Source organism: Amblyraja radiata, chromosome 8 (genome assembly GCF_010909765.2).
Source record: "Amblyraja radiata isolate CabotCenter1 chromosome 8, sAmbRad1.1.pri, whole genome shotgun sequence".
NCBI classification, from domain to species: domain Eukaryota; kingdom Metazoa; phylum Chordata; class Chondrichthyes; order Rajiformes; family Rajidae; genus Amblyraja; species Amblyraja radiata.
This window is the reverse complement of record NC_045963.1, coordinates 59,826,757-59,852,450: the sequence shown is the minus strand read 5'-3', so window position 1 is coordinate 59,852,450 and position 25,694 is coordinate 59,826,757. Positions and strand designations below refer to the sequence as shown.

The following is a 25,694-nucleotide window of genomic DNA, read 5'->3' as shown; positions in this document are numbered from 1 at the left end:
GATGGTTCCGTGCTGTCTTTTACCTTTGATCTATTTTAATGGGGTGATCCTTAATATTCCATGAAACTATTTCTAATTTGACGCTGATTCCAGGAAACAGGAATGCAAGGGAAAAAAACATAAAGAAGTAGGGAAATAGTTGAGGTTTTCCGCACATTTGCAATTTTGAAAGAAGTCGGTTCCAATGTGAATTGGACAAAGGGCATATTGGCCACATAATTTCTTGTCCAAATTTTTAATCCCCTGCCAAAAGCCCTGATACAATATTCCATAAATGTAATTCATTGGATACGAGACCAGTTGAAACTTTGCACGGCCCCTGATGTTGATTTGAACATTGTAAATTCCAATCGATGTGATAACTCCTTTCGCTCTAGGAGATTGGAACATTGTGTGAGGCTTGTGTCAAACCTTACCCCGATGGAAAGACAAAGGCAGAAACACAATGCATATATCACGAGCTCCAGATTCCCAGTAAAGTGATATGCCAGCTGATACAAAATTGCCATTCTTCATCATTACTTGATCAAACCATTGCAGTGACCTCTCTCTTGAGCCTGTGCCAAATAATGGAGATACTATAAAAAAAACGATTGGCTTGCCCAGTGCCTCCCATTGATATAACTTTAATCCAGCAGCTTTCTGTTGAAGAATGACAGGAGAGGAATGAAGATTTCTTAGTAAGACAAGTTTTACTGACTGATCAGAGACAGACTGGAACTATAATCGCCTGCCCCACCAACCCCACCACCGGACACAATCTATTTGCAATTTGTCCTGTGCTTGGCATTTACACTCAAGAATCTTGCAATTTACTTTACTTCATTGAATTATACATGCACCCCCAGTCTCACAAACTCACAAACATTTACAATTACACATGCACATGCACCGCAAATGCACACATGTGTTAAGGGTTTGCTTCCCTTTGTGGATTTTGAAACCTATCGTGCTTTGAGAAGGAAAAACAGCCTGCAGGGTTGATCCAAAGATTGTTCCAGTGGTTTTAATGCTGCTATAACTCAAGCAGTGGTTGTAAATTCAGGACATTGGACACTCTCACTTCCTCTCAAATCTGGATCTCAGGTAGCTCCTCAAGAGCTTAAACAAAACCAGTTGTGACTACAATATTGCAGGCCAGAAACATTTACAGAAAAAAAAAGACAACCCCCTTATATCCACAAGCAGACAACACGTGGGCATTCAAAAGAAAATGAGCAAGGGTTTTTTTCTTTTTGAAAAGCAGTGGTAAGGAGACAGTAGTCACTAAGCCTGATTTCTATATGTTTTGGCATGAAAATACATTTCCCACCCCCTTCAAACAAAACAACAATTACTTCTCCTGGACCAAGAAGCTCTACAATTGACTTTAAATATGTAATTAAGTCAAGCTGAGATAAATGCTAATGAGACATAGCAAGAGTGCAAATTGGTCTCCTTGAATTGGCCGTGCAGCAATGCTGGTTGTAACGGGGCTGTTGCCGGAGCGACACATGCTGCAATCGGGGCTGCAGAAGTTACAGAAGTTAGTGCCGGACATTACCTCCGAGTTGTACGTTCTGACCGCTCTTCTTTCTGTGTTTGGAACAAAATACAACAGTCTGTTCATACCATTTTATTCATCTGTTTTTAACTTAGGAATATTGTTCCCACTCTCAGCAACACATGTCAGCCCAATATCACCATTGATAAGACCATGAGACATAGGAGCCAAATTAGGCCATTTGCCCATCGAGACTGCTCCGCCATTCGACCATGGCTGATCTACTTTTCCCTCTCAACCCCAATCTCCTGCCTTTTCCCCATAACCTTTGACGACCTTACTAATCAGGAACCTATCATCTCGTTTTAAAAATACCTAGTGACGGTATTTGCCACCTAGTGACCTTACGTGGCAATGAACTCTACATATTCACCACCCTCTGGTGATCTATTTTTCCCTCTCAACCCCATTCTCCTGCCTTCTCCCCATAAGGGGTGGGATGACTCAAGTCAAACGAGTGACTATAGACCATATTCCCAAAGTTCTCACCCACTGTGGACACCCCCAGCCCAGGCCAGAGTCCATTGTGATCAATTCACTAACATTTATCGGTGCACAATCTTGGGCATTCAGGATAGTGGGACGGGAATGGATCTGCCTTTCTTAGTTTGGAAGACCTCATGTTTCAAGGCTGAACTGAGAAGGTGGTTAAAGTAGTCTGGATACAATTAACAGCAACAGAAGGGACAACCTCTCAAGATTTCAGGAATGGCTAAAATAAGAGCAGGAGATGTCCTCTTACACATTGGAAGTCAGTTCCAGCTTGAAAATAAACTATTCATTCATTCATTCAAAATCAGCAATCCTTGTCCCTACGCCTTATCAGCAAAGAATAAACACATTTTACATGTGTCTCGTGGTTGCTTCTCCGGTAAAGTACAATGGAGGGATTGCTATGTAGCACAAATGATGAGCCAGGCACAATCATTTGCTTCAGTGCTCTCTCCAAGCACAGTCAGTCCACTAGCTCCAATCTGAGCATGAATTTTAATGTCACTGCCTGCAGTCATGTGCACTCACACTCAAAAGCAAGCAAATAAATAAACACCGTACCTATTTTGTAATACTCAAAGATGATCACCACAGCATCCTGGGCATTAGCTACTTTGGAATCTCTCATCACTGGGATGATTACACACACTTCGGTCTCATTTAACTGTTAACAAAGAAGGAATGTTTCTTTACAAATTGTTTTGTGTTTTGTTTTACAAGTTTTTTTTCCCAGAACAAAGAAAAACAGTAAGTGACAAAGACAGATTGAAGTCTTTCCTGAAGCATTGCAGAACACATAAATCAAAGTGATTAAAAGACAAGCAGCACACTTTTCCGCATTGCCACCAGTATGCGGATGGAAAGATATGGCTAACTTTAGTGCAGCACGGTCCCACAGGGCATTAAAGGAGCAGACGATCTCTTTTCATGATGTTAATTAAAGAATAAAAACTAACCTCAAGGACTGGAAAACGTCCTTGCGCTTTGCAAAGAGATGGAAATTCTTTCATGACATAAAACAGTATGTCTGCACATTCTCCATTACTGAAATGAGTGACTCAATGAACCTGAGTTTCGGGAACAGAATACAATTGGCGCCTGCCATGAAATTTCAGAGTTAATGCAAGTATCAGAAGATGATGCTGCACTCCTATGTCTAATCAAGAATCTCCTTTGGACCTATTAGTATTTACAATTTTACAGTGCTTGAAGTATGTTCCCCAGGCTGAGGATCTTCAAGCCAAAGGTTACAGTGTCAGAATAAAAGGAGGCTATTTGGAAAGGATGTAATATATTGCTGATGGTTGACAGCTGTTCAAATGATCATCTGAACCTGATCGATTTACAATCAGATGGTGGAAATAATTATTTGGAGAGATTGCCACCAGGAGATATAATGGTTACCTGGCCTCTGTTGACACAGCTGCCTATACTGGTGCAGGTCTAAGGAAATTAGCCATTTCCCCAATGATTCTTACCAATTTCATAGGTGCACCATCGAAAGTAACCCATCAAGATGCATCACAGCTTGATATGACACCTGCTCTGCCCAAGACTGCAAGGAACTGCAGAGAGTTATGGAAGCAACCCAGCTTATCACCCAAACCAGTCTCGCCCCATCTGTCTAACTCCATCTACCATATATTTCATGCTGCCTCCAGAAAGCACACAGCATTAGTCAAGTCAAGTCATATTGACATATGCACAAATATGGTGCACTGGACCAATCACTCCCCAGTCATCGTCCTTCTCTCGTCAAGCTTGAAAACATCCCACCAGTTTCAGGAACAGCTTCATCCCCAACGTTATGAACTCTTGAATGCCTCTCACATGCTAAAGATGTATTCCAGATCTTCCAAGCTACAGTGATGAAGCCCTTGCATGTTTTTGTAATCTGCTTTCTCTGTAGCTGTAACAATATATTCTGCACTGTTTATTTTCTCTTTTGCACTACCTGGTTTATTCACGTGTGCTATGATTTAACTAGATAGCATGCATAACAAAGTTTTTCATTATATCTCGGTACATGTCACAACAGTAAACCAATAACAGGTTGGTTGAAGTCAACAACACAGTGGGAATTCTTTGACTCACACATGATCCTTCCCCAGATGATAAACATGCTACAAGTAGCATTTCCTTCCACACTCCAACTCACCGAATCAAAATACAAAGAGACAGCACCATCTTCAAATTCCACTTTTTTGATGAGGTCGTCAGTTTGAATGCTATTGATTTCTGGGACAAAGCCGCTGAGCATCCCAACTTGCATCAGGACCATTCCTGTGCTTGATACATTTCCCTCTCCTTTAAATCTTCAGCAGCAAGAAGAAAACAAAAGGTTAGCTTAAAATGATTTAATGTGTCCATCTTCTTGAAAAGGCCACCATTCCCACGTTCTGCCACCAAGTACTGTCTTCAATGTTATTGTTGCGTCAAGTCCCATTATTCACTATTCTAGGTTGATTAAAGGATACAGCAGGGAAATAGGCCATCGGCCCACCGAGCTCATACCAACCATCAATCACTTGTTCACACTAGTTTTATGTTACCTCACTTTTGCGTCCATTCTCTACACATTAGGGGCAATTTACAGCAGCCAATTAACCTACAAACTCACACATCTTTGGGATGTGAGAAGAAACTGTAGCACATGATGAAAATCCACATGGTCACAGGGAGAATGTGCAAATTCCACACACACAGCAGTCGGGGACAGATTAAACCCTGTCTCTAGCGTTGTGAGGCAACTGCGCAACTGTCTCTGACAGGAATGTTGGAATTTCCCTGAGAGTCAGAAACAGTTGATGGGACGGATAGCCGCCTTCTATTCTTTAAGAAAATATGGAGGCTTGCCATCTTAAATGTAGAGCCAAGTCATTCAGAGTCAAAATCAGAAAGGATTTTTTTGTAAACACACATTGAGGGAGATAGGAACCCAAAGCCCTAAATGGAAGTTGATTTTTGGGACTGATTAAAACTTTCAAGATTGAAAGTGATCATTTTTTAATGAAGGACGGAGATCATGCGAAATAGATTCATGGTGGTTAAATGAGCTATTGAGCTGAAACGCTAATTCACAAGCAGGTACAAAACAAAATTTTAAAGACATTGGACATGTATAGGAAAGCTTGAGAGGGATATGAATATAAGCGTCAGGAATTCATATTAAACTTTTATAAAACTTTGATGAGGCTGCATTTGATGACTGTGTGGCTAGGTTCAGCTCCAACTCAATAATTAAGTTTGCTGATGACACTGTGGTGTTGGGCCTGATCTCAGACAACGACGAGAAGGCCTACCGGGAGGAGGTGGCTGATCTAGCACTCTGGTGCCAGGATAACAGCCTCCTCTTGAACATCAAAAAAACAAAGGAGCTGATCATGGACTTTAGGAGGGCACATCATCCGAGGACGTACACTCCATTGAGGATAAATGGGGATCCTGTGGATAGGGTGAACTGTTTTAAATATCTGGGAGTCCACATCTCCGAGGATATGACATGGGCATCACACGCCTCAGCACTCGTGAGTAAGGCAAGGCAGCGCCTTTACCACCTCAGGCAATTGAGGAAATTCAGAGTGTCTCCGAGGATCCTCCAGTGCTTCTACGCAGTGGTGGTGGAAAGCATCTTGTCCGGGAACATTACCATCTGGTTTGGGATTTGCTCTGCCAAGGACAAGAAGGCTCTGCAGAGAGTAGTGCGTTCGGCCGAACGCACTATGGGAACTTCACTTGCCCCCCTGCAGGAACTATACATCAGGAGGTGCAACTCCAGAGCCAACAATATCATGAGAGACCCCTTCCACCCCTGCAACGGACTGTTCCAGCTGTTACGGTCAGGCAAACACCTCCGTTGCCATGCGGTGAGAACAGAGAGGTTGAGAAGGAGTTTCTTCCAAGAGGCCATTCGGACTGTAAACGCCTATCTCATCAGGGACTAACTCTACTGAACGTTTTTCCTTCCATTATTTATTATGTAAAGGTATACGTGTGTTATGATTGTGTTTATAGTTTGTTTGGTTGTTTGGTTATTTGTCTTTTTGCACAAAAGTCCACGAGCATTGCCACTTTCATTTCACTGCACATCTCGTATGTGTATGTGACAAATAAACATGACTTGACTTGACTTGACTTGATTTGGAGTATTGTGTAAAGTTCTGGTCACCCCATTACAGGAAGGATGGTAAGGGTTTGGGTGAGACTTGGGGAGGGGGTGGGGCATGGGTGGATGGAAGAGGTTACCAAGATGCTGCCTGGATTCGGGGATATTAACTATAACGTGAGGTTGGACGAATGTGAATTGTTTTATCTGGAGCATTCGAGGTTGAGGAAAGACCTAATAGAAATATCTAAAATTATGAGAGGCATCGATAAGGTAGACAGTCAGAATCTTTTCCTCAGAGTGGAAATTCAAATACCAGAGGGCATATTTTATGGTGAGAGGAAGAAAGTTTTAAGAAGATGTGAGTATGAATATGCAGGGAATGGAGGGATGTGGAACATGTACAGGCAGAGGAACCGTTGGTGAGAGGAGGACTTACCTGGAGCTGTGAGTATAAATACAGCGCGGGGTTTGCTTCTACAGAGGCCCGGGGAGCCGTTGGTGAGAGGAGGACTTACCTGGAGCTGTGAGTATAAATACAGCGCGGGGTTTGCTTCTACAGAGGCCCGGGGAGCCGTTGGTGTGAGGAGGACTTACCTGGAGCTGTGAGTAAAAATACAGCGCGGGGTTTGCTTCTACAGAGGCCCGGGGAGCCGTTGGTGTGAGGAGGACTTACCTGGAGCTGTGAGTATAAATACAGCGCGGGGTTTGCTTCTACAGAGGCCCGGGGAGCCGTTGGTGTGAGGAGGACTTACCTGGAGCTGTGTGTATAAATACAGCGCGGGGTTTGCTTCTACAGAGGCCCGGGGAGCCGTTGCTTTGAGGAGGACTTACCTGGAGCTGTGAGTATAAATACAGCGCGGGGTTTGCTTCTACAGAGGCCCGGGGAGCCGTTGGTGTGAGGAGGACTTACCTGGAGCTGTGAGTATAAATACAGCGCGGGGTTTGCTTCTACAGAGGCCCGGGGAGCCGTTGGTGTGAGGAGGACTTACCTGGAGCTGTGAGTGTAAATACAGCGCGGGGTTTGCTTCTACAGAGGCCCGGGGAGCCGTTGGTGAGAGGAGGACTTACCTGGAGCTGTGAGTTACCCAAATCTGCAACGTTCCATCTCACTTCCAGAGAAGGATTCTGATTCTGGTGGAAGCCTCTGATTGGTGGAAGAGGACCAGCGGAAGCAGCTGATTGGCTTGTATTGTATTTGTATTGTAATTGTAAGGCTTTATTGTATTCGGATAAGGGGGAGAATGAAGGCCAGGGCAGTTTACTGTTCTGGATGTCAGATGTGGGAGGTCATGGAGTCGGAGTGCCCTCCAGACGTCCACATCTGCGCAAGGTGCGTCGAGATGGGGCTCCTAAGGGACCGTGTCAGGAACCTGGAACAGCAACTCGATGATCTCTGTCTGCTCAGGGAGAGCGAGGAGGTCATAGAAAGGAGTTACAGGGAGGTGGTCACTCCAAGACCACGGGAGACAGAAAACTGGGTCACAGTTAGGAAGGGCAACGGGCAGAGGCAGGGACTGGTGAGTACCCCGGTGGCTGTACACCTTGAAAATAAGTACTCATGCTTGAGTTAGGGTGGGGGAGACAGCTTACCTGGGGGCAGCAACAGCGGCCAGGCCTCTGGCACAAAGATCGGTCCGGTTGCTCAGAAGGGTAAGGAAAAGAAGGGGAGGGCAATTGTAATAGGGGACTATAGTCAGGGGGTCGGATAGGCGATTCTGTGGACGCAGACAGGAGTCCCGGATGGTAGTTTGCCTCCCTGGTGCCAGGGTCAGGGATGTGTCTGAACGTGCCCAAGAAATTCTGAAATGGGAGGGAGAGGAGCCTGAGGTTGTGGTGCATATAGGTACCAACGACATAGGTAAAAAAAGAGAAGAGGTCCTGAAAGAAGAATTTAGGGAGTTAGGTAGAGAGTTAAGGAGAAGGACTGGAAAGGTAACAATCTCAGGATTACTGCCTGTGCCACGCGACAGTGAGAGTAGGAATGGAGCGAGGTGGAGGATAAATGCATGGATGAGGGACTGGTGCAGTGGGTATGGATTCAAGTTTCTGGATCATTGGGACCTCTTTTGGGGAAGGTGCGACCTGTACAGAAAGGACGGGTTGCACTTGAACTCAAGGGGGACCAATATCCTGGCGGGGAGATTTGCAAAGGCTACTGGGGAGACTTTAAACTAGTATGGTTGGGGGGAGGGACTCAAATAGGGAAAGCTAGCAGTCAGTGTGTGAAGCAGGGGGCAGAGAATGGTAGCACTCTGACCCAAAATGTAGGGGAGAGAGAAGAAAAAGAAAATAATCAGAGAATAAGAGAGGGTGGGTTTCTTAAATGTGTATATTTTAATGCTAGGAGCATTGTAAGAAAAGTGGATGAACTTAGAGCCTGGATTGACACCTGGAAGTATGATGTTGTGGCGATCAGTGAAACATGGTTGCAGGAGGGCTGTGATTGGAAACTAAATATTCCAGGATTTCGTTGCTTCAGGTGTGATAGAATTGGAGGGGCAAGAGGTGGAGGTGTTGCATTGCTTATCAGGGAAGATATTACAGCAGTGCTTTGGCAGGATAGATTAGAGGGCTCGTCTAGGGAGGCTATTTGGGTGGAACTGAGAAAGGGGAAAGGGGTAGCAACACTTATAGGGGTGTATTATAGACCGCCAAATGGGGAGCAAGAATTGGAAGAGCAAATATGTAAGGAGATTGCAGATATTAGTAGTAAGCACAAGGTAGTGATTGTGGGAGATTTCAATTTTCCACACATAGACTGGGAAACACATTCTGTAAATGGGCTGGATGGGTTGGAGTTTGTAAAATGTGTGCAGGATAGTTTTTTGCAACAATACATAGAAGTACCTACTAGAGAAGGGGCGGTAGTGGACCTCCTGTTAGGAAATGAGATGGGTCAGGTGGCAGAGGTATGCGTTGGGGAACAGTTCGGGTCCAGTGATCACAATACCATTAGTTTCAATATAATTATGGAGAGGGACAAAACTGGACCTAGGGTTGAGATTTTTGATTGGAGAAAGGCTAACTTTGAGGAGATGCGAAAGGATTTAAAAGGAGTAAATTGGGACAGTTTGTTTTATGGGAAAGATGTGGAAGAGAAATGGAGTACATTTAAAGGTGAAATTTTAAGAGTACAGAATCATTATGTCCCTGTTCGGTTGAAAGGAAATCGTAAAAATTGTAAAGAGCCATGGTTTTCAAGGGAAATTGGACACTTGGTTCGGAAAAAGAGGGAGATCTACAATAGTTATAGGCAGCATGGAGTAAATGAGGTGCTTGAGGAGTATAAAGAATGTAAAAAGAATCTTAAGAAAGAAATTAGAAAAGCTAAAAGAAGATATGAGGTTGCTTTGGCAAGTAAGGTAAAAGTAAATCCGAAGGGTTTCTACCGCTATATTAATAGCAAAAGGATAACGAGGGATAAAATTGGTCCATTAGAGAGTCAGAGTGGCCAACTATCTGCAGAGCCAAAAGAGATGGGGGAGATATTGAACAGTTTCTTTTCTTCGGTATTCACCAAGGAGAAGGATATTGAATTACGTGAGGTAAGGGAAACAAGTAGAGTAGCTATGGAAACTATGAGGATCAAAGAAGAGGAAGTACTGACACTTTTGAGAAATATAAAAGTGGATAAGTCTCCAGATCCGGACAGGATATTCCCTAGGACATTGAGGGAAGTTAGTGTAGAAATAGCAGGGGCTATGGCAGAAATATTTCAAATGTCATTAGAAACGGGAATAGTGCCGGAGGATTGGCGTACTGCGCATGTTGTTCCATTGTTTAAAAAGGGGTCTAAGAGTAAACCTAGCAATTATAGACCTGTTAGTTTGACGTCAGTGGTGGGCAAATTAATGGAAAGAATACTTAGAGATAATATATATAAGCATCTGGATAAACAGGGTCTGATTAGGAACAGTCAACATGGATTTGTGCCTGGAAGGTCATGTTTAACTAATCTTCTTGAATTTTTTGAAGATGTTACTCGGGAAATTGATGAGGGTAAAGCAGTGGATGTTGTGTATATGGACTTCAGTAAGGCCTTTGACAAGGTTCCTCATGGAAGGTTGGTTAAGAAGGTTCAATGGTTGGGTATTAATGGTGGAGTAGCAAGATGGATTCAACAGTGGCTGAATGGGAGATGCCAGAGAGTAATGGTGGATGGTTGTTTGTCAGGTTGGAGGCCAGTGACGAGTGGGGTGCCACAGGGATCTGTGTTGGGTCCACTGATGTTTGTCTTGTACATCAATGATCTGGACGATGGTGTGGTAAATTGAATTAGTAAGTATGCAGATGATACTAAGATAGGTGGGGTTGCGGGTAATGAAGTAGAGTTTCAAAGTCTACAGAGAGATTTATGCCAGTTGGAAGAGTAGGCTGAAAGATGGCAGATGGAGTTTAATGCTGATAAGTGTGAGGTGCTACATCTTGGCAGGACAAATCAAAATAGGACGTACATGGTAAATGGTAGGGAATTGAAGAATGTAGGTGAACAGAGGGATCTGGGAATAACTGTGCACAGTTCCCTGAAAGTGGAATCTCATGTAGATAGGGTGGTAAAGAAAGCTTTTGGTGTGCTGGCCTTTATAAATCAGAGCATTGAGTATAGAAGTTGGGATGTAATGTTAAAATTGTACAAGGCATTGGTGAGGCCAATTCTGGAGTATGGTGTACAATTTTGGTCGCCTAATTATAGGAAGGATGTCAACAAAATAGAGAGAGTACAGAGGAGATTTACTAGAATGTTGCCTGGGTTTCAGCAACTAAGTTACAGAGAAAGGTTTAACAAGTTAGGGCTTTATTCTTTGGAGCGCAGAAGGTTAAGGGGGGACTTGATAGAGGTTTTTAAAATGATGAGAGGGATAGACAGAGTTGACGTGGAAAAGCTTTTCCCACTTAGTTTGATTCAGCATCATGTTCGGCACAGGCATTGTGGAATGAGGGGCCTGTTCCTCTGCTGTACTGTTCTATGTTCTGAGTTCTATCATTCTTCTCTTATTTCCATCTCGCTCACACAGACTGGCCCTGACTAAGAAACCACTCAGTCGGCAGCACTGTCATCAATGCCATTGGTCTCTACTGCTCTCTGCACGATCACAGATATTCCTTTTGTTCTCTCCAATCCTCCCTCTATATCACTTAAAACAAGTTTGACTTCTAACTTTTCCTCACCATCAACCTTAAATATTAAATCTGCTTCTCTCACCGTAGATGCTATCTGATCTGTGAACAACCGTGACATTTTCAGATTTTCTTGACTTCGAAACTTTATACATTTTCTTTACTTGTAGAATGAAATTGTGTATCTTTTTGGCCAATGTTCTGCCCACCAGTGGCCAGATTTCTTACACCCTGACTAGCTCTTCCTACTGGAGAAGAGAACAGTACCGATTGCCAGACACAGAATGATATATTCCTGAGGGTATTCAGTCAAGTTGAGCAAATCATATAAGCCAAGACATTTTAGGTAAATTCAAGCAGAAAAATGACAACAGATTGCTGACTATTTAGTAGAAGGCTATCACTATTGTGGTAGGGAAAATATGGCTGATAAATAATCCAGGTGTGGATAAGGATAGTACAAGAGATATAGGTTCAATCATTTCTCTTGATCCAGGTTTGCTAACAACTTGAGTAAGACACAACGAAACAAATATAAACAGTCCAGGATATTATTGCCAAATTACCCCGCAATTACAAAAACTTATATTGAAAATGTGCATTAAACTTTAAATTCCATAGCTTCTTTCACATAGCTTTCTGATTATTCCAAAACACTCTGCAGTCTTTGAAGTACTCCTTTATTCTTACAATGCAATCCACAGTGGATTCATTCTTACAATGCAGTCCGCACTTGCAACATTGCCTCCTACACTATTGCATTGCCACTTGCTGCACTGTTGAATGGCCTTTTATTTGCTTGTCGCAACTCCAATCCAATAAGTAAATAATCTATTTATTGAAAAACTGAATAGAAGCTGATTATTGACCCAAACACAAGAGAGAACTCCCCTCACCCTTTTCAAATGGTGCCATAGAGATACTGTCTTATTTCACGCATTGCAAGCCCACATAGCCAACTATGATATAATCTACCTGATATTGTGTGATTAATAAAGCATAGAAATCAACTGGGTCATTCATTTCAAACTAAAGTAAACTATGAAACCGCAGGAGCTGTGGTTCTCATGACTTGGTTAACCCTAACTACCTTCTGCGCGGTACACCAGTCAATGGCAGGGAAGAGGAGTTGGGTCCAGCATAGATCAGCCATGACTATATTAAATGGCAAGGCTGGCTTGAGGGGCTTGGAGGCCTACTCCTGCTACTATTTTCTAGTTTTTGTGTATTCAATTATACAAAAACTGAAGCAATCCTCATGCCTTTGGGAATGTTAGGATAAGCAATAAGACATTTTTGAAGTGTGGCTACTGTGTAGCATGAGGTTCCATTGCTGAGGCACCATGTGACATGAGGTTAACTAAATGTTAGAACTGTTTTTGCCTCATCGGTGTTGCACATCATGGCAGTGAATTGCAAACCACATCCTTACACTTACCTGGTGCAGATAGTTAGAGTCAAGTGATTGAGGTCATCTTTGTTGTCTGAAACATCAAGGACCAAATCAAATGCCTCCTCCGACTCAAGCATACGTTTTCCCTTTGATGCAATTTTACTTTCCAGATTAAAGAGGACATTAAGCTAGAAAACATAAAATCCAGCAGCTAGTTTATTCAGTTAAAGTCTGTCTTTATCAGCTGTCACAAGTTACTTCTACTTCTTCCAATTTATACAAGGTTCTCTCTGCTCACAGCACAACCTTTCTCACACTGCAGAAGCCAGAAACAAACTGGGCAACCACTATGCATAATGCATCTGTTTAGTTCATAGGTGTGACCACAAGCTTCTGTTTTATGCTGTTTTAACCAACAAGATACAATAGTTCATCTTTTGACTCGCTAGAATTTAGAAGATTGAGGGGGGATCTTATAGAAACTTACAACATTCTTAAGGGGTTGGACAGGCTAGATGCAGGAAGATTGTTCCCGATGTTGGGGAAGTCCAGGACAAGGGGTCACAGCTTAAGGATAGAGGGGAAATCTTTTAGGACCGAGATGAGAAAAACATTTTTCACACAGAGAGTGGTGAATCTCTGGAATTCTCTGCCACAGAAGGTAGTTGAGGCCAGTTCATTGGCTATATTTAAGAGGGAGTTAGATGTGGCCCTTGTGGCTAAAGGGATCAGGGGGTATGGAGAGAAGGCAGGTACAGGATACCGAGTTGGATGATCAGCCATGATCATATTGAATGGCAGTGCAGGCTCGAAGGGCCGAATGGCCTACTCCTGCACCTATTTTCTATGTTTCTATGTTTCTATAACTGGCCATTTTACATACTCCTCAGATTCAAATTCAGATGTGGCTTAATTTATTGTCAAATATACCAGGGTGCAACAAAATTCCTTGTTCGCGTGAAACTCATGGAGAACATTATACATGCAGTAAAGATGGATACAGCAGAAATACAATGACAAATGCAAACCAGCTAAAAGATGCAAAAATTGTAGTGCCACAATAACAGGATAACTGAACGAGGTAGAGAAGGGTAAGAGCATGTGGCAGCACTTGCGAGAGGGGTTGTGAAAGAGGTGACTGGTTCAGAAATCTGATGGCAGTGGTGAACAAATTACTTAAGTCTGGACATCTGGACTTTTAAGATCCTGTATCTTCTCCCAGAAGACAGCAGAGAGAAAAGAAAATGATTGGGCGAGCAGCCTCCCTAATGCAATGCACCATGAATATGGAATGGATAAAATAAAGCGATAATCTGTAATGGATAGGGCAGTGTTTTAGGTCACAATATCTATCTCCATTTTCAGACAATTGTTGGGAATGAGGGAAGAATTAAAAAATAGAATTAAATTCTTGAATGTTTGGCATGGGCTCGGTGGGCAAAGGGCCAGTTTCAATAGTGTATGGACTCGGTGACTCTGAATAGAAACTTGAGGCATACCTCGGTTTCATTCATTTGGCCGAGTTGTATTATGAAATTGGTACAACAACTCAAGACTCATCTTTCATTTAATTACTGCTCATCTCCCCATTTGTTTTATATGCCCATCGCTTTTGCCATCTCCTGCCTACGCACACCTTCCCATCTGTGGTTTATGTAAACATTATGAACTGTGAAGGCCATATGGCATGGCTTTTTGATAAAATGTGGCAGCCACTGCATTGTACTGAGTGGTGACTATCTCCATTAAAAGATGTTTTTATGAAAATCATAACAGAAAAACTGCAGATGCTGCAAATCTGAAATAGGAATAGAGAAATGCTTGAAACACTCTACAAATCTGGGCTGCATTTGTAGAAAGAAAAATAGTTAATGCATCAGATCTCAAACTCTACAGATAATATTTTGTTGGAAATGTTTTGCATGTCACTTACTTTAATAGATGGCAAATCACTCCAAACCGTTCCTTTCCATGTATCTGCCCATATGTCTTTTAAGCATTGCAATTGAATCTGCTTCTAATACTTTCTGTGGTGGCTCATTCTTTCTACACAGTACCCTGTGTGAAAAAGTTTCCCTTCAGACCCCCTTTAAATTTATCCCCTTTCACTGCAAACCAATTTCCTCTCGTATATTCCGTGCTGTTTGACTATATGGCTACTGTGCTGTAACCATTCAATAATTCTATTTCAGTAAATCTCCTCTACTCACATTCCAAGACATACTTCCCAAAGGTTCAGTGACTATAAATGTTGACTACCTTTTTTAAACAGTAAGAAAAAAATGTTTAATGGATGTTATTGATGGCTGATAATGTTACAATACCTGGACAATGGCCATGCCTTGACCCTTTGCTGTTACTGTCACTTGTAGAGGCTGCTCAATCCCAATCTGTACATTGAAAGAAAATGACCATAGTAAAGGTAAGATTAACTAAGAACAATTTGTTTACAGGTCAGTTAGAATCAAAGCAGAACTACCTCTGGAGGATTGTATTGTGGCACAGCTACTAGAGCTGTTCCTTTTTAGCTCCAGCAACCCAGAATCAATTCTGACCTTGGGTGTTGCATGATGAAGTTTGCATATCCCCTGTGATACATGAGTTTCCTACGATTGCTCTGGTTTTATCCTGTGTCCTAAATGTGTGGGGCGGGCAAGTTAGCTGGCTACTGTAAATTGCTCATTACATGTAGGTAGATAAGTGCAGAACCAGAGGCGATTGTTGGGAATAAGGGAAGAATTTAAAAATATAATTAATGCTTGAATGTTTGGCATGGACTCGGTGGGCAGAGGGCCAGTTTCAATAGTGTATGGACTCGGTAACTCTGAATAGAAGCTTGAGGCATATCTCGGTTTCATTCAGTTTGGCTGAGTTGTATTATTAGATGAATGATCTGGGGAATGCAAAGTCAAAAATTCCTATGTGTCTGTGGCTATCACTTTGGATTATAAGGTCTTAAGGTCATAGGAATAGGAGTAGAATTAGGCCATTCAACCCATCAAGTCTACTCCATCATTCAATCATGGCTGATCTATCTCTCCACCCTAACCCCATTCTGCTGCCTTCTCCCCATAATCTCCCCATACTCATCAAGAAACTATCTATCTTCTCCACTCAATGTTGCAAAACATAATTGGCTTATAAAGTGTTATTGTGATTGTGATTGATATTACGTGAAGCAGAAATCCCATCGTTGACAGATGGTTGCCACAGATACCATGCCATGGGTGTGAAAAAGTTGTAGGGGTTGCTGGGACTTATAGGTGGCACTTATCCTTAGTATCCTGGTCAGTAGTTACTTCCTCAACCACCTCTATACGGATGAGCTAGCCATTATAACCCTGTTTTCATGGAGTTTTACTGGGTCTAAGTTGTCCATTGTACTTTCTGCAAATGTGCCGGTACCTCCATTGGCTATGAAATGCATTGGGATGTCCCAACATTGTGAAAGGGGCTAAGAATAAAATTGGGGATAATGCGGGGAAAGAAGCAGCATTAACAGTTCAATTTATATACAGGTCAGCATTGGCTCAGTTTCTCTCATCGCAGGTGCTGCTTGAAATGCTGGGCATTCCCATTGATATTCCAGATTCCTGGCATCTGGACCTTTTGGTTTCAAGTGTTATGAATGCTCTTTCCATTTGCTCCCTTGGGTTGAGCTAATGTTGTTGTAGCCCGCAGAAATGGAGCAAATACCTGTACAGCCTGCAGGACCAACATGTTTGCGGAGGAGATGGTGAAAGTTGCTGGGACAGTTAGCCCAGGTCCATTGACCGAAACAACTAGGTCTGTCGTGGGAACGATGTTCTGAGCTGCAAACTGGGACAGTGCTTGGAGGGCTATCACCGTGTCCTGGAATAAAGAGCAAAAAAGAGAGATCCCTGAAAACAAATCCAATCCACATAATTACTGAGTGAAGATGAATGGAGGGCATTCGGCTGCTGCATTTTTACTTTTAGCACCCCCCCCCCCCCCCCCAGAGCTTCACACCACTCGCGATTATGTTCAACTCAACTTTGTGAGATGACTGGGATCTGCAGTTATTGATTTACTAGCCAGAAAGTTCAGTGATGGGAAATGTGCAGAGAAGTTGGGGTTGTTTGTTCTGGAGCAGAGGTGAACTGGAGATCAGGTGGAAGTGAGCACGATCAGAATGAGTTGCGGGATGTTCTCCTCACCACCAGTAATAGCAGAGGTGATTCATTTAAAGGAATCATAGAAAACATTGATGGACAGAGTGAGTCAATGGGGCCTGTTTCTGGACAGTACGAGTCTATGACTCTTGTCGCTGAATGAAGAGTTATTGGTCTTTATTGCTAAAGGATTGAACACAAAAGTAATGATGCCTTACAGTGATTGCCTATGGCCTTGGTGAGACGGGGACATGAGAGACTGCAGATGCTGGAATCTGGAGCAAAAAAACAATCAGCTGGAGGAACTCAGTGGGTCGAGGAACATTTGTGGACGTAAAGGAAGGAGGCCTAATGCATGATTTCGACTCGTAATGCAGACTATTCCTTTCCACCTACAGATGCTGCTTCACCCATTGAGTTCCTCCAGCTGATTGTTTGTTGCTTCTTGCTGAGACCGGAGCTGAAGTATTGTGTAGAATTTCAGAGAATGCAACAAAGATTCACCAGACACTTCCTTTGATGGGCCTGCCAAATGAAGCAGAGCCTCTATTCTTTAGATAAATGAGCAGCTATTAAAATTCTAGAGTTTGACACAAAATGCTGGAGTAACTCAGCGGGACAGCAGCATCTCTGTAGAAGGAATGGATGACGTTTTGGTTCGAGATCCTTCTTCAGACTGAGAGTCAGGGGAGAGGGAAACTAGAGATATTGAAGTATAGGAGCGAAAATGACAGATCAAAGCAGACAATGATCAAGGAAATGTAAAATGGTTAATTTGTTGGTTGAGAGGAAGCTGACAACGAGGCATGCAAACAGTAAACTTAATCAGGACAGTGGAACTAGTTGGAGAACTAGGGTGGGGTAGGGACAGAGAAACAGGCAAAGCAAGGGTTACTTGGTTAGATAAATCAATATATCGCTGGGTTGTAAGCTGCCCTAGTGAAATATGAGGTGCTGTTTCTCCAATTTGCATTTGGCCTCAATCTGACAGTGGAGGAGGCCCAGGACAGAAAAATCAGTATGGGAATGGTAGGGGGAGTCTTTAGCAACGGGGAGATCAAGAGTGTTTGACTGGGTAGATAAGGGAAGAATGCTTTCCCTGGTGGAGGAGCCCAGAGCAAAGGACTATGATCTCCAAAAAGAAATGGGGGGGATTTACTGAAACAAAGAGATCATTTGTCACTGAAAGGGTGATGTATCTTTTTTAATTTCTGTGCCGGAAGTGGTGGTCCAATCATGTACAAACAAAAGATCGATTTCTGGCTGTCAGAGGGTTCAAGGAATATGAGGAATGTAATAGGAAATTGGTAGAAGATAAGCCATGATCTTATTGAAGAGCTGAAGAGAGTGCAAAAATGATTCTCAGGAAGGTTACCGGGGCTGAAGGGCTTGAGTTATGGAGCGACTGGATAGTTGGGACTATTTATCCTGGAGCAAAGGAGGCTGTGGGGGTGATCAAATAGAGGTTTATAAGATTGTGAGGAATCTAGATAAGATGAATGGTCTGTTATTTTCTCAGAGTAGTGGACCCTAAAACTGATTGATAAACATAGATTTGTGAGAGGGAGAGCATTTGAAGGACACCAGACAGGTAACATTTTCACACAGAAGGCAGCAGGTATATGAAACAACCTACCAGAGGAAGGTGGGCACAACTGCATTTAAAAGATATATGGACTGGTATATGGGTACAAAGGTTTTAAATGGATATGGGTCAAATGCAAATGGAACTAACTCAGGAAGGCACCTTGGTCAGCAGGGACGAGTTGGGTCAAAGGTCCTGTTTCGATGTTGTTTAGATTTATAACTCTATGAATGGTGAAACACAGTGGACAGGAAAAAAGCGGGAACTTTTAGCTCACACTAGGAGGCTGGACAGCTGCAGAGAATGCATGGGTGACCAGCATGAAGATCCTAAGAGAACATTCACTGGGAAATAGGAATAACATTTGCAGAAAAAGAGCAGGGGAGTGGAACTAATTTGATATTGTATTAAAGAAAGCCAGACTGGACACAATGGACTGAATTACCTCATTGCCCATGATGTATTTCTCACTCTTTTGCATACATGAGAACATTAGCAGAAACCAAGCCCTAGCAGAACAGGGGTCAAGGTGTCACGTGTACCTGGGTCGAAGAGAAGCCTCCAAGGTGGTTCCTGCGCTGACTGAGCCACTGCATGATGGGGATGCCCTCTGAAAGTCTCTCCTGCCTCAGGTGTGACAACAGGGCATAGGCAGCCACTTCAATGTCTGACGAGGGGGTCTTCTGTCCCCCCCAGAAGGAAGGTCTGCTCACGGGTGATGACCAGAACTTTACACCAGCTGTGGTCAAAGACGGAATGGTTATTCTGAGCTCAAGAGGCAAGTGTCTAATTATCATGTGTACTGGGAACAGAACAATGAAACTCTCACTTGCTGCAACTTTACAGGCACATTAAATGCAACAAAATAACAAATAAATATGCAATAAACAATAATACTATAAATTATTAGTTGCACTAGTTAACCAGATCATGCTGGTGTAACAATTAAGGAACAATTTCAATTCTTCCACCATCATGACTTGGAAATATATGCACTTCGTCACATCAATGATCATTCCTGGAAATCCCTCCCCAAAAACAATATGGGAGCATCTTCACCAAGCCTCCAGGAGGTCAAGGAGGCAGCTCACCATCTCAAGGGCAAGGGCACCTCATTTCAACTTCTGTCCCCGCAACCTTAATCACCTCAATCTCAAGGGAAATTAGGGGTGGGCAACAAATGCTGTCCTCTCAGTGATGTCCAAAGAATCCAAACAAATTGTTCTAAAGTATTTAAACTCTTTATGAAACTGTTCAAACTTTGACAAAATAAACACTTGTAACCCTTGCTACTTTTGTGTTATAAATATATGTTTTATTATTGGTATTGATACTATTAGCTGGTTAGGCTTAAATATGTCAGCAGTATAAACAATGAACTACATGATTTACTTGTCAAAATATATGAACGATAGTCTTTTAACCCCATTTAAAAGATGCCTATCATCCCAAGTTACTGGTGTTTCAATTATGGGCAAAAATGTGATAGGATTGTGAAACTCCTTCCACAAGTTGTTGCAAAGTTTCATCTTACAGGTTTTATTTCACTAAACACCAAATGGCCCAGATAAAAACACAATATTTCACGTCAATGACCCGATTTAGAACAGAAATAATGAGGTCAAGCATGTTATTGGTTTCATTCTTAACATTGACCAAGAGAAGAAGACGATGTCAATCAAACCTCCAAGCCTGTTCTGATGCTGATCTCTATCCAGCCCAATGAACCTGCTTTGGTTCCTTAATCTTGGGTTTGGGTTTTATTTAATTGGGTTAAAGCTACTTGGAGGGAAGTCTGAAATTCCTTAGGTATGAGGAACATGTCTCTGACACCAACCCCTGGCCTTGTTCAAGACTGTCCATTGGAGAAAACATTTACCACAAAAACTATCTGTAATAAAAAACTCAGTAAATTAGAAAATTAGTTCCTTGTTATCCATCCAATCAACTCCTTTGATCACCTCAATTTACTGACTTCACTCTCTGTATAATCATCAATAGATCTGTTGTTATTAACAACCATACATTTTTCTCACATTAAAGATTCCAACACCAAAGGCACCTGGACAACCTGAGTCTTCATCCCATAATGGAAAATCCTTCTGTCCTCTCTACCCATCCCCAAGCATGCAACTTAAAACATGCTTGTTCTCTCATTACTTCAGCTCTAAAGCAGGGTCATTGACTTGACAGTGTTTTTCTCCACACAGATGCTGCCTGACCTGCTGAATATTTCCTGTTTTCATTTCAAATTTCCAGTTCTTGAATTTCCTTTCACGTTTCAGGAATACAGGTCCACTCTGTTGCTTTTAAATGAATTGGAGTGAAATCGTAATCAAAATAAATGTTCAGTGATTTGTTCTCATCATTCAATCTTTAACCCTATTCAAAGACCATTGCAACTTAAGAACACTTTTTCAGAATAATTGTCTTCCAGCCTTACCCTGTTGGTCTGCTCTTTGATTTAGTTCATTGAGTGCTTCTGCTGCGAATTTGCTCTTGGCTAGGGTCAGTGCATATGCTGTGAGGCTCAGAGTGTAGTTGCTACTGATCCCATCATGTAACTTGCCTTCAAGATACGATACAGCACCTGATACCTGATCTAAAGCACTATCCTGAAAGAAACATCTTTGAAAGTAATGTACAGACTAGGATAACAAAATAAATAGAACAAACAAAAATGCAAACGTTGTTGATATATGGCAGGAGGCTAAATCTCTTTAACTTTTTTACAAAAGATTAATGATGCTAGTTTACAAAACTGCATAATTAAATCAGAAAATACTGGGGACACTCACCAGGTTAGACAATGTCTTTGCATAGAGTTAATGTTTCAATAATCCGAAATATTAATCCTTTGCCTCTTTAGCTTAGTTTCGTTTAGTGATACAGCGTGGGAACAGGTCCTTCGGCCCACCGAGTCCACACTGGCCAATGATCACCCATACATTAGTTCTATCCTACATACTAGGGACAATTTACAGAAGCCAATTAACCAACAACTGCATGTCTTTGGAGTGTGGGAGGAAATCAAAGCGCCTGGAGAAAACCCATGCGGTCACAGGGAGAATGTGCAAACTCCATAAAGACATCACTCATAATCAGGATCGAACGTGGGTCTCTGGTGCTGTAAGGCAGCAATTCGACCGCTGCACCACTGCGCTAGTCTCTACATATCTGCTGCCATGTATTTTGAGCATTTTCTGCTTTATTTTAGATTTCTAGAATTTGGTTAAAACTCACGACTTTTTAAATGTATCTCAATGAGCACCTGAAACACCATCGAGCAAAAGGCTAGATAATTTGGTGGAAAATGATATTAGTATGCTGGCCTTCCCAGGTTGTGAACTCTCGACTTATTGATAGCCCATAATTGAGGCTGAGTTGAGGCCAGCAGAGCTGGGGGAACGCTGATCAGGCTCACTCACTGAGTCAGGGTGAGGCCGACTGGTGGCGGCTCTTCCAATGTCTGCTTACTCTCCTGTCACTGCTGTTCCCATGATCTCTCCCACGAACTGACTTTCGTTCATGTCTGACTTACAGAAAATTCAGGTTACGATCAGTTCTCAGGAATGGAACACTTTTGTAACCTGTGGATGGTTGGCATGGACATGGTGGGCTGAAGGGCCTGTTTCTCTGCTGTATAACTCGGTTACCTTGACTCACTGTTATTATTTTGCTTGTACAACTTTTATTTAATGGCCCAAACACCATGCTTATGACCGTAAAACATAAGCATTGTTTCTGCCTTAAAAAACCCCCAAAGTGCTGGAATAACTCAACGGATCAGAATCTATGGAGAACATGAATAGATAGAATATTAGGTAACGTTTCGGGTTAGACTGAAGAAGGGTCCCAGCCCGAAAAGTCATCTATCCATGTTCTCCAAAGATGATGTGTGACCTGCTGAGTTACTCCATCCCTTCTTTCTACAATGTTTCTCCCTTAATCTATTGAATACATCCCGCTAACTTTCAAAATTTACAGCATCTGCAGTACACCATGTTCACAGAGGCAGACTATTGAGTATTACAAGAAATGACATGCAACCTTGTATTTTTCATCCTCCAAAAGTGCCGTCAGTACGTAAGCCGTGAGCGCCATGGGCCCATTCTGTCCTCCTTGGAGTTCTGTATGGATCACGCGGCCTGGCTCCAAGAACTCGCCACTTTTAGTCTGGTGTTTTATTATCCAGGATGTGACATTGTTTAAAACTGCCTTGTCAATGTAGATAAATTCCTCTGCCTGTAAAAAGCACCTCAGTACAAAGGCCGACAACCTTAAAAAAGAAAATAATATGTTTTACAATAATACATTCTTCAAATCAATGCTCTGGAACTGATGTCCACTGTTGGCCATATGCTCCAAACCCACAATATAACTGTAGACATGATGGACTTCAACTGGCCCCTATTTCAGAGGCAAAATGCAAATTGTGACAGAGAATTAATTTCTTCTCTACTCCCTGATACAAAAAGAGATATGGAATCACTGGGGTAAAGTCCAAAATGAAACATCCTAAGTCTGGTTCCTATTCCAGTAGTTTGTGACATGGCTGAACGAGTTATTTCAGAAATCAGAAAGCAGAGGGATGAGAAAAACAGAAACTGCTCGAAACACCTAGTAAGTCATGCAGTATCTGTGGAGAGGGAAACAGAATGAACACTTCTGGTCTGAACTTCTTTTACAGAAGGTTGGGGAGTAACTTGGTGGAGGATTTACAAAATAAAGGAATTATTTGGTTGGCTAAGCATTGGGGACTTACTGCCACTTGCAGAAAAGTCCAAAATGACAGACATATGTATGGTAGGCACCAATTTGGAAAGAGTTAATGTCACAGAATTATACATATTTTGCCTCAATCCATCCGTGCAGGCCAAGGTGCCCATCTAAACTCATCCTATTTGTCTGTGACTGACCCATAACGCCTGAAACATTTTCTGTTCATGTTTCTGTGCAAATGTCTTGTTATTGTATCTGCCTCATTCTCTTTCTCCTGCAGTACGTTCCATGAAGCGCAGAATTCAAATTTCCTGACCACCACCCCTCGGCTCACTCTTCTCCTGTTTTGTTTTCCTCTGGCCCTCATCTCTCCTCCCAGACCCACCTTTGGCTGAGTTTCCACTATACCCTATCCTTTTTGATCTTCCCCTCACTGATCACCGAATGCCAGGCCTTATCCTACTATTTCTCCACCTCTATGAGTTCCAAGTCTGCCAAACTGTTGAACTTTTATTCCCCACCTTGGAATCTGTGCCTATTTCTTTGGCCAAGAATCTTCACCCCATACTGTGGACCACTTATCCCATCACCAGACGTCCCAATCCACCTGGAACACTCCTGGCATCTTGCCCTAAATATATCCAAAAAGGCTGGTTATTTCAGTACTGAGTTCCAAAATTGCAGACAGAAGATGAGGTGCTGTTGCTTGAGCTTACACTGGGTTCCATTTGAACATTGAAGTTCAAATACAGCGAGGTCATGGGAACATGCAGCAAAGTAGAGCTGAGGACTAGATTAAACAGCAAAGGGGGGCTGGGGGACCATACAGTTGAGTTGTGCCACGGTTTATTGTGCTTCTATAATTTTACAATGTGTTTTTGTGGTTTGGAACTTAATGCCTGAGGGGTAGTAGAAACAGAATCTACAATATATTCACAAGCAATCAGATAAATGCTCAAAAGAAAACTACATGTTCAGAGTTGTGAGGAAGGAGCAGGGAAGAGAGGGACGATTTAATCAAAACAAAATGCTGCAGGTGAAAAAGGTTGAAGAGACATCCTGTATATTGTGAGATCCTGGAGTAACATCTTTACCCAGGGGTCGGTGAGAACGATGAGCAGGCTTTCAGGCTGACGTGAACAAGGGAGCTGGGGAAATAAGAAGCAGCCAGCCCTCAACTGCTGTCAACTCATTGCAGATGCATATATATAGACCAGGTTTATCACAGCCTCTCAGTGCTGACTTGGCCCGTTATAGCCTTGTCTTTTGACTGGGCACATTGCAACCTCACCTTCTGAATAGGCACTTTACAACCTCACCTTCTGACAAGTTTCAGCATTACATTCTGAAGAAGCATATTACACTCCAGCTTTTTTCCTCATATTTCCAGCATTCATTTTTTTTAAATCTTGCTGCAGGGAGCTTCATCTTTTTTTTCAAATTCTTTACTCCTGCCATCCACTTTTTCATAGAACTCCCTTTTGGTTTGGCCTTCCTTCCCTCATTTTCACTGCATTTAAAACTTGATTTACCTCTAATATTCTTCCACTTCTAATGATAGGTCATCAACATTATCCTAGCTCTGTTTTTCTCTCTCCACGCCTGCGGTCTGACCTGTTGAGTATCTTCAGTGTTTTCTATTTTACATTCAATTTCCAACATCTGAGGTTTTCTGCATTTCCATATCCCAAATCATTTTGTTAGGGTGGTGCCTACTGATGCCTAATTTACGATACAAATTGCACGTATATTCTATTCCGATTTTGGGACACATCAAAGCAGTCAATGCCATAAATTGGCAAGAAATCAATGTAGGAAATGCAGAAACATATTGTGTATCGCAGATTCCCACAAACAATAGATCAGTGGGTGTAGCAATGCTGTTAGCTTACTTTAGTTTAGTTTTGTTTAGAAATACAGCGTGGAAACAGGCCTTTTGGCCCACCGAGTCCGTGCCAATCAGTGAACCCCACACACTAACACTATCCTACACAACCTACGCACAGTTTACAATTATACCAAACCAATTAACCTACAAACCTGTACCTCTTTGTCATGTGGGAAGAAACCAGAGATACCAGAGTAAACCCACGCAGGTCACGGGGAGAATGTACAAACTCCATACAGACAAGCAGCCATACTCAGGAACCCGGGTCTCTGAAAACTGTTAAGCAGCAACTCTACCGCTGCACCACCTATACTACCGCTGTGTCAGGGACATATATTGATCAGAGACATTGAGGAGAGCCCTTTCATGTAACCATTAAATCCATCCTTGCCTCTGCTTTGTCACTGCACAGGGAATTTCCTATTAGAATCTGTGCTCCAGATCCTGGAGTGGGATTTGAACCTGCAACCTTCTACCTAACCACAGAATGATGAAGGCTGACAGCTAGACTGTATTACTCACTGACCTGAGCAGGCTGAGGAATAAGAGAATAAGCACCACTTTACAATGTCAGTTTTAATGGCACTAGAAAGCAAGCTCTTCTATTTAAGGATGTGGTTTAGTCACGGTAAATATTTGTCTAGAGCTTGGATTAGCTGTGGTTAAAATATCAAGTGCAATGTAAATCATAGAAGCAGCAAATTCAAATATA

The 25,694-nt window shown here is 42.4% G+C and overlaps 1 protein-coding gene across 1 annotated transcript in view; it reads right to left on the bottom strand.

Annotated features, from left to right (window-relative positions):
• Window positions 1-980: 980 nt before the first annotated feature.
• cd109 (CD109 molecule) overlaps window positions 981-25,694 on the bottom strand; it is a 112,015-nt gene continuing 87,301 nt past the window's right edge. Inside the window, exons 25-33 of the mRNA XM_033026045.1 lie at window positions 22,423-22,651; window positions 20,816-20,987; window positions 18,915-19,111; window positions 16,351-16,506; window positions 14,979-15,044; window positions 12,700-12,842; window positions 4,194-4,350; window positions 2,597-2,699; window positions 981-1,575 (exon numbers count right to left, since the gene is read on the bottom strand). Of these exons, the coding sequence (XP_032881936.1) occupies window positions 1,382-1,575; window positions 2,597-2,699; window positions 4,194-4,350; window positions 12,700-12,842; window positions 14,979-15,044; window positions 16,351-16,506; window positions 18,915-19,111; window positions 20,816-20,987; window positions 22,423-22,651 (1,417 nt within the window). The 3' untranslated portion in view covers window positions 981-1,381. The remainder of the gene's footprint in view (window positions 1,576-2,596; window positions 2,700-4,193; window positions 4,351-12,699; window positions 12,843-14,978; window positions 15,045-16,350; window positions 16,507-18,914; window positions 19,112-20,815; window positions 20,988-22,422; window positions 22,652-25,694) is intronic.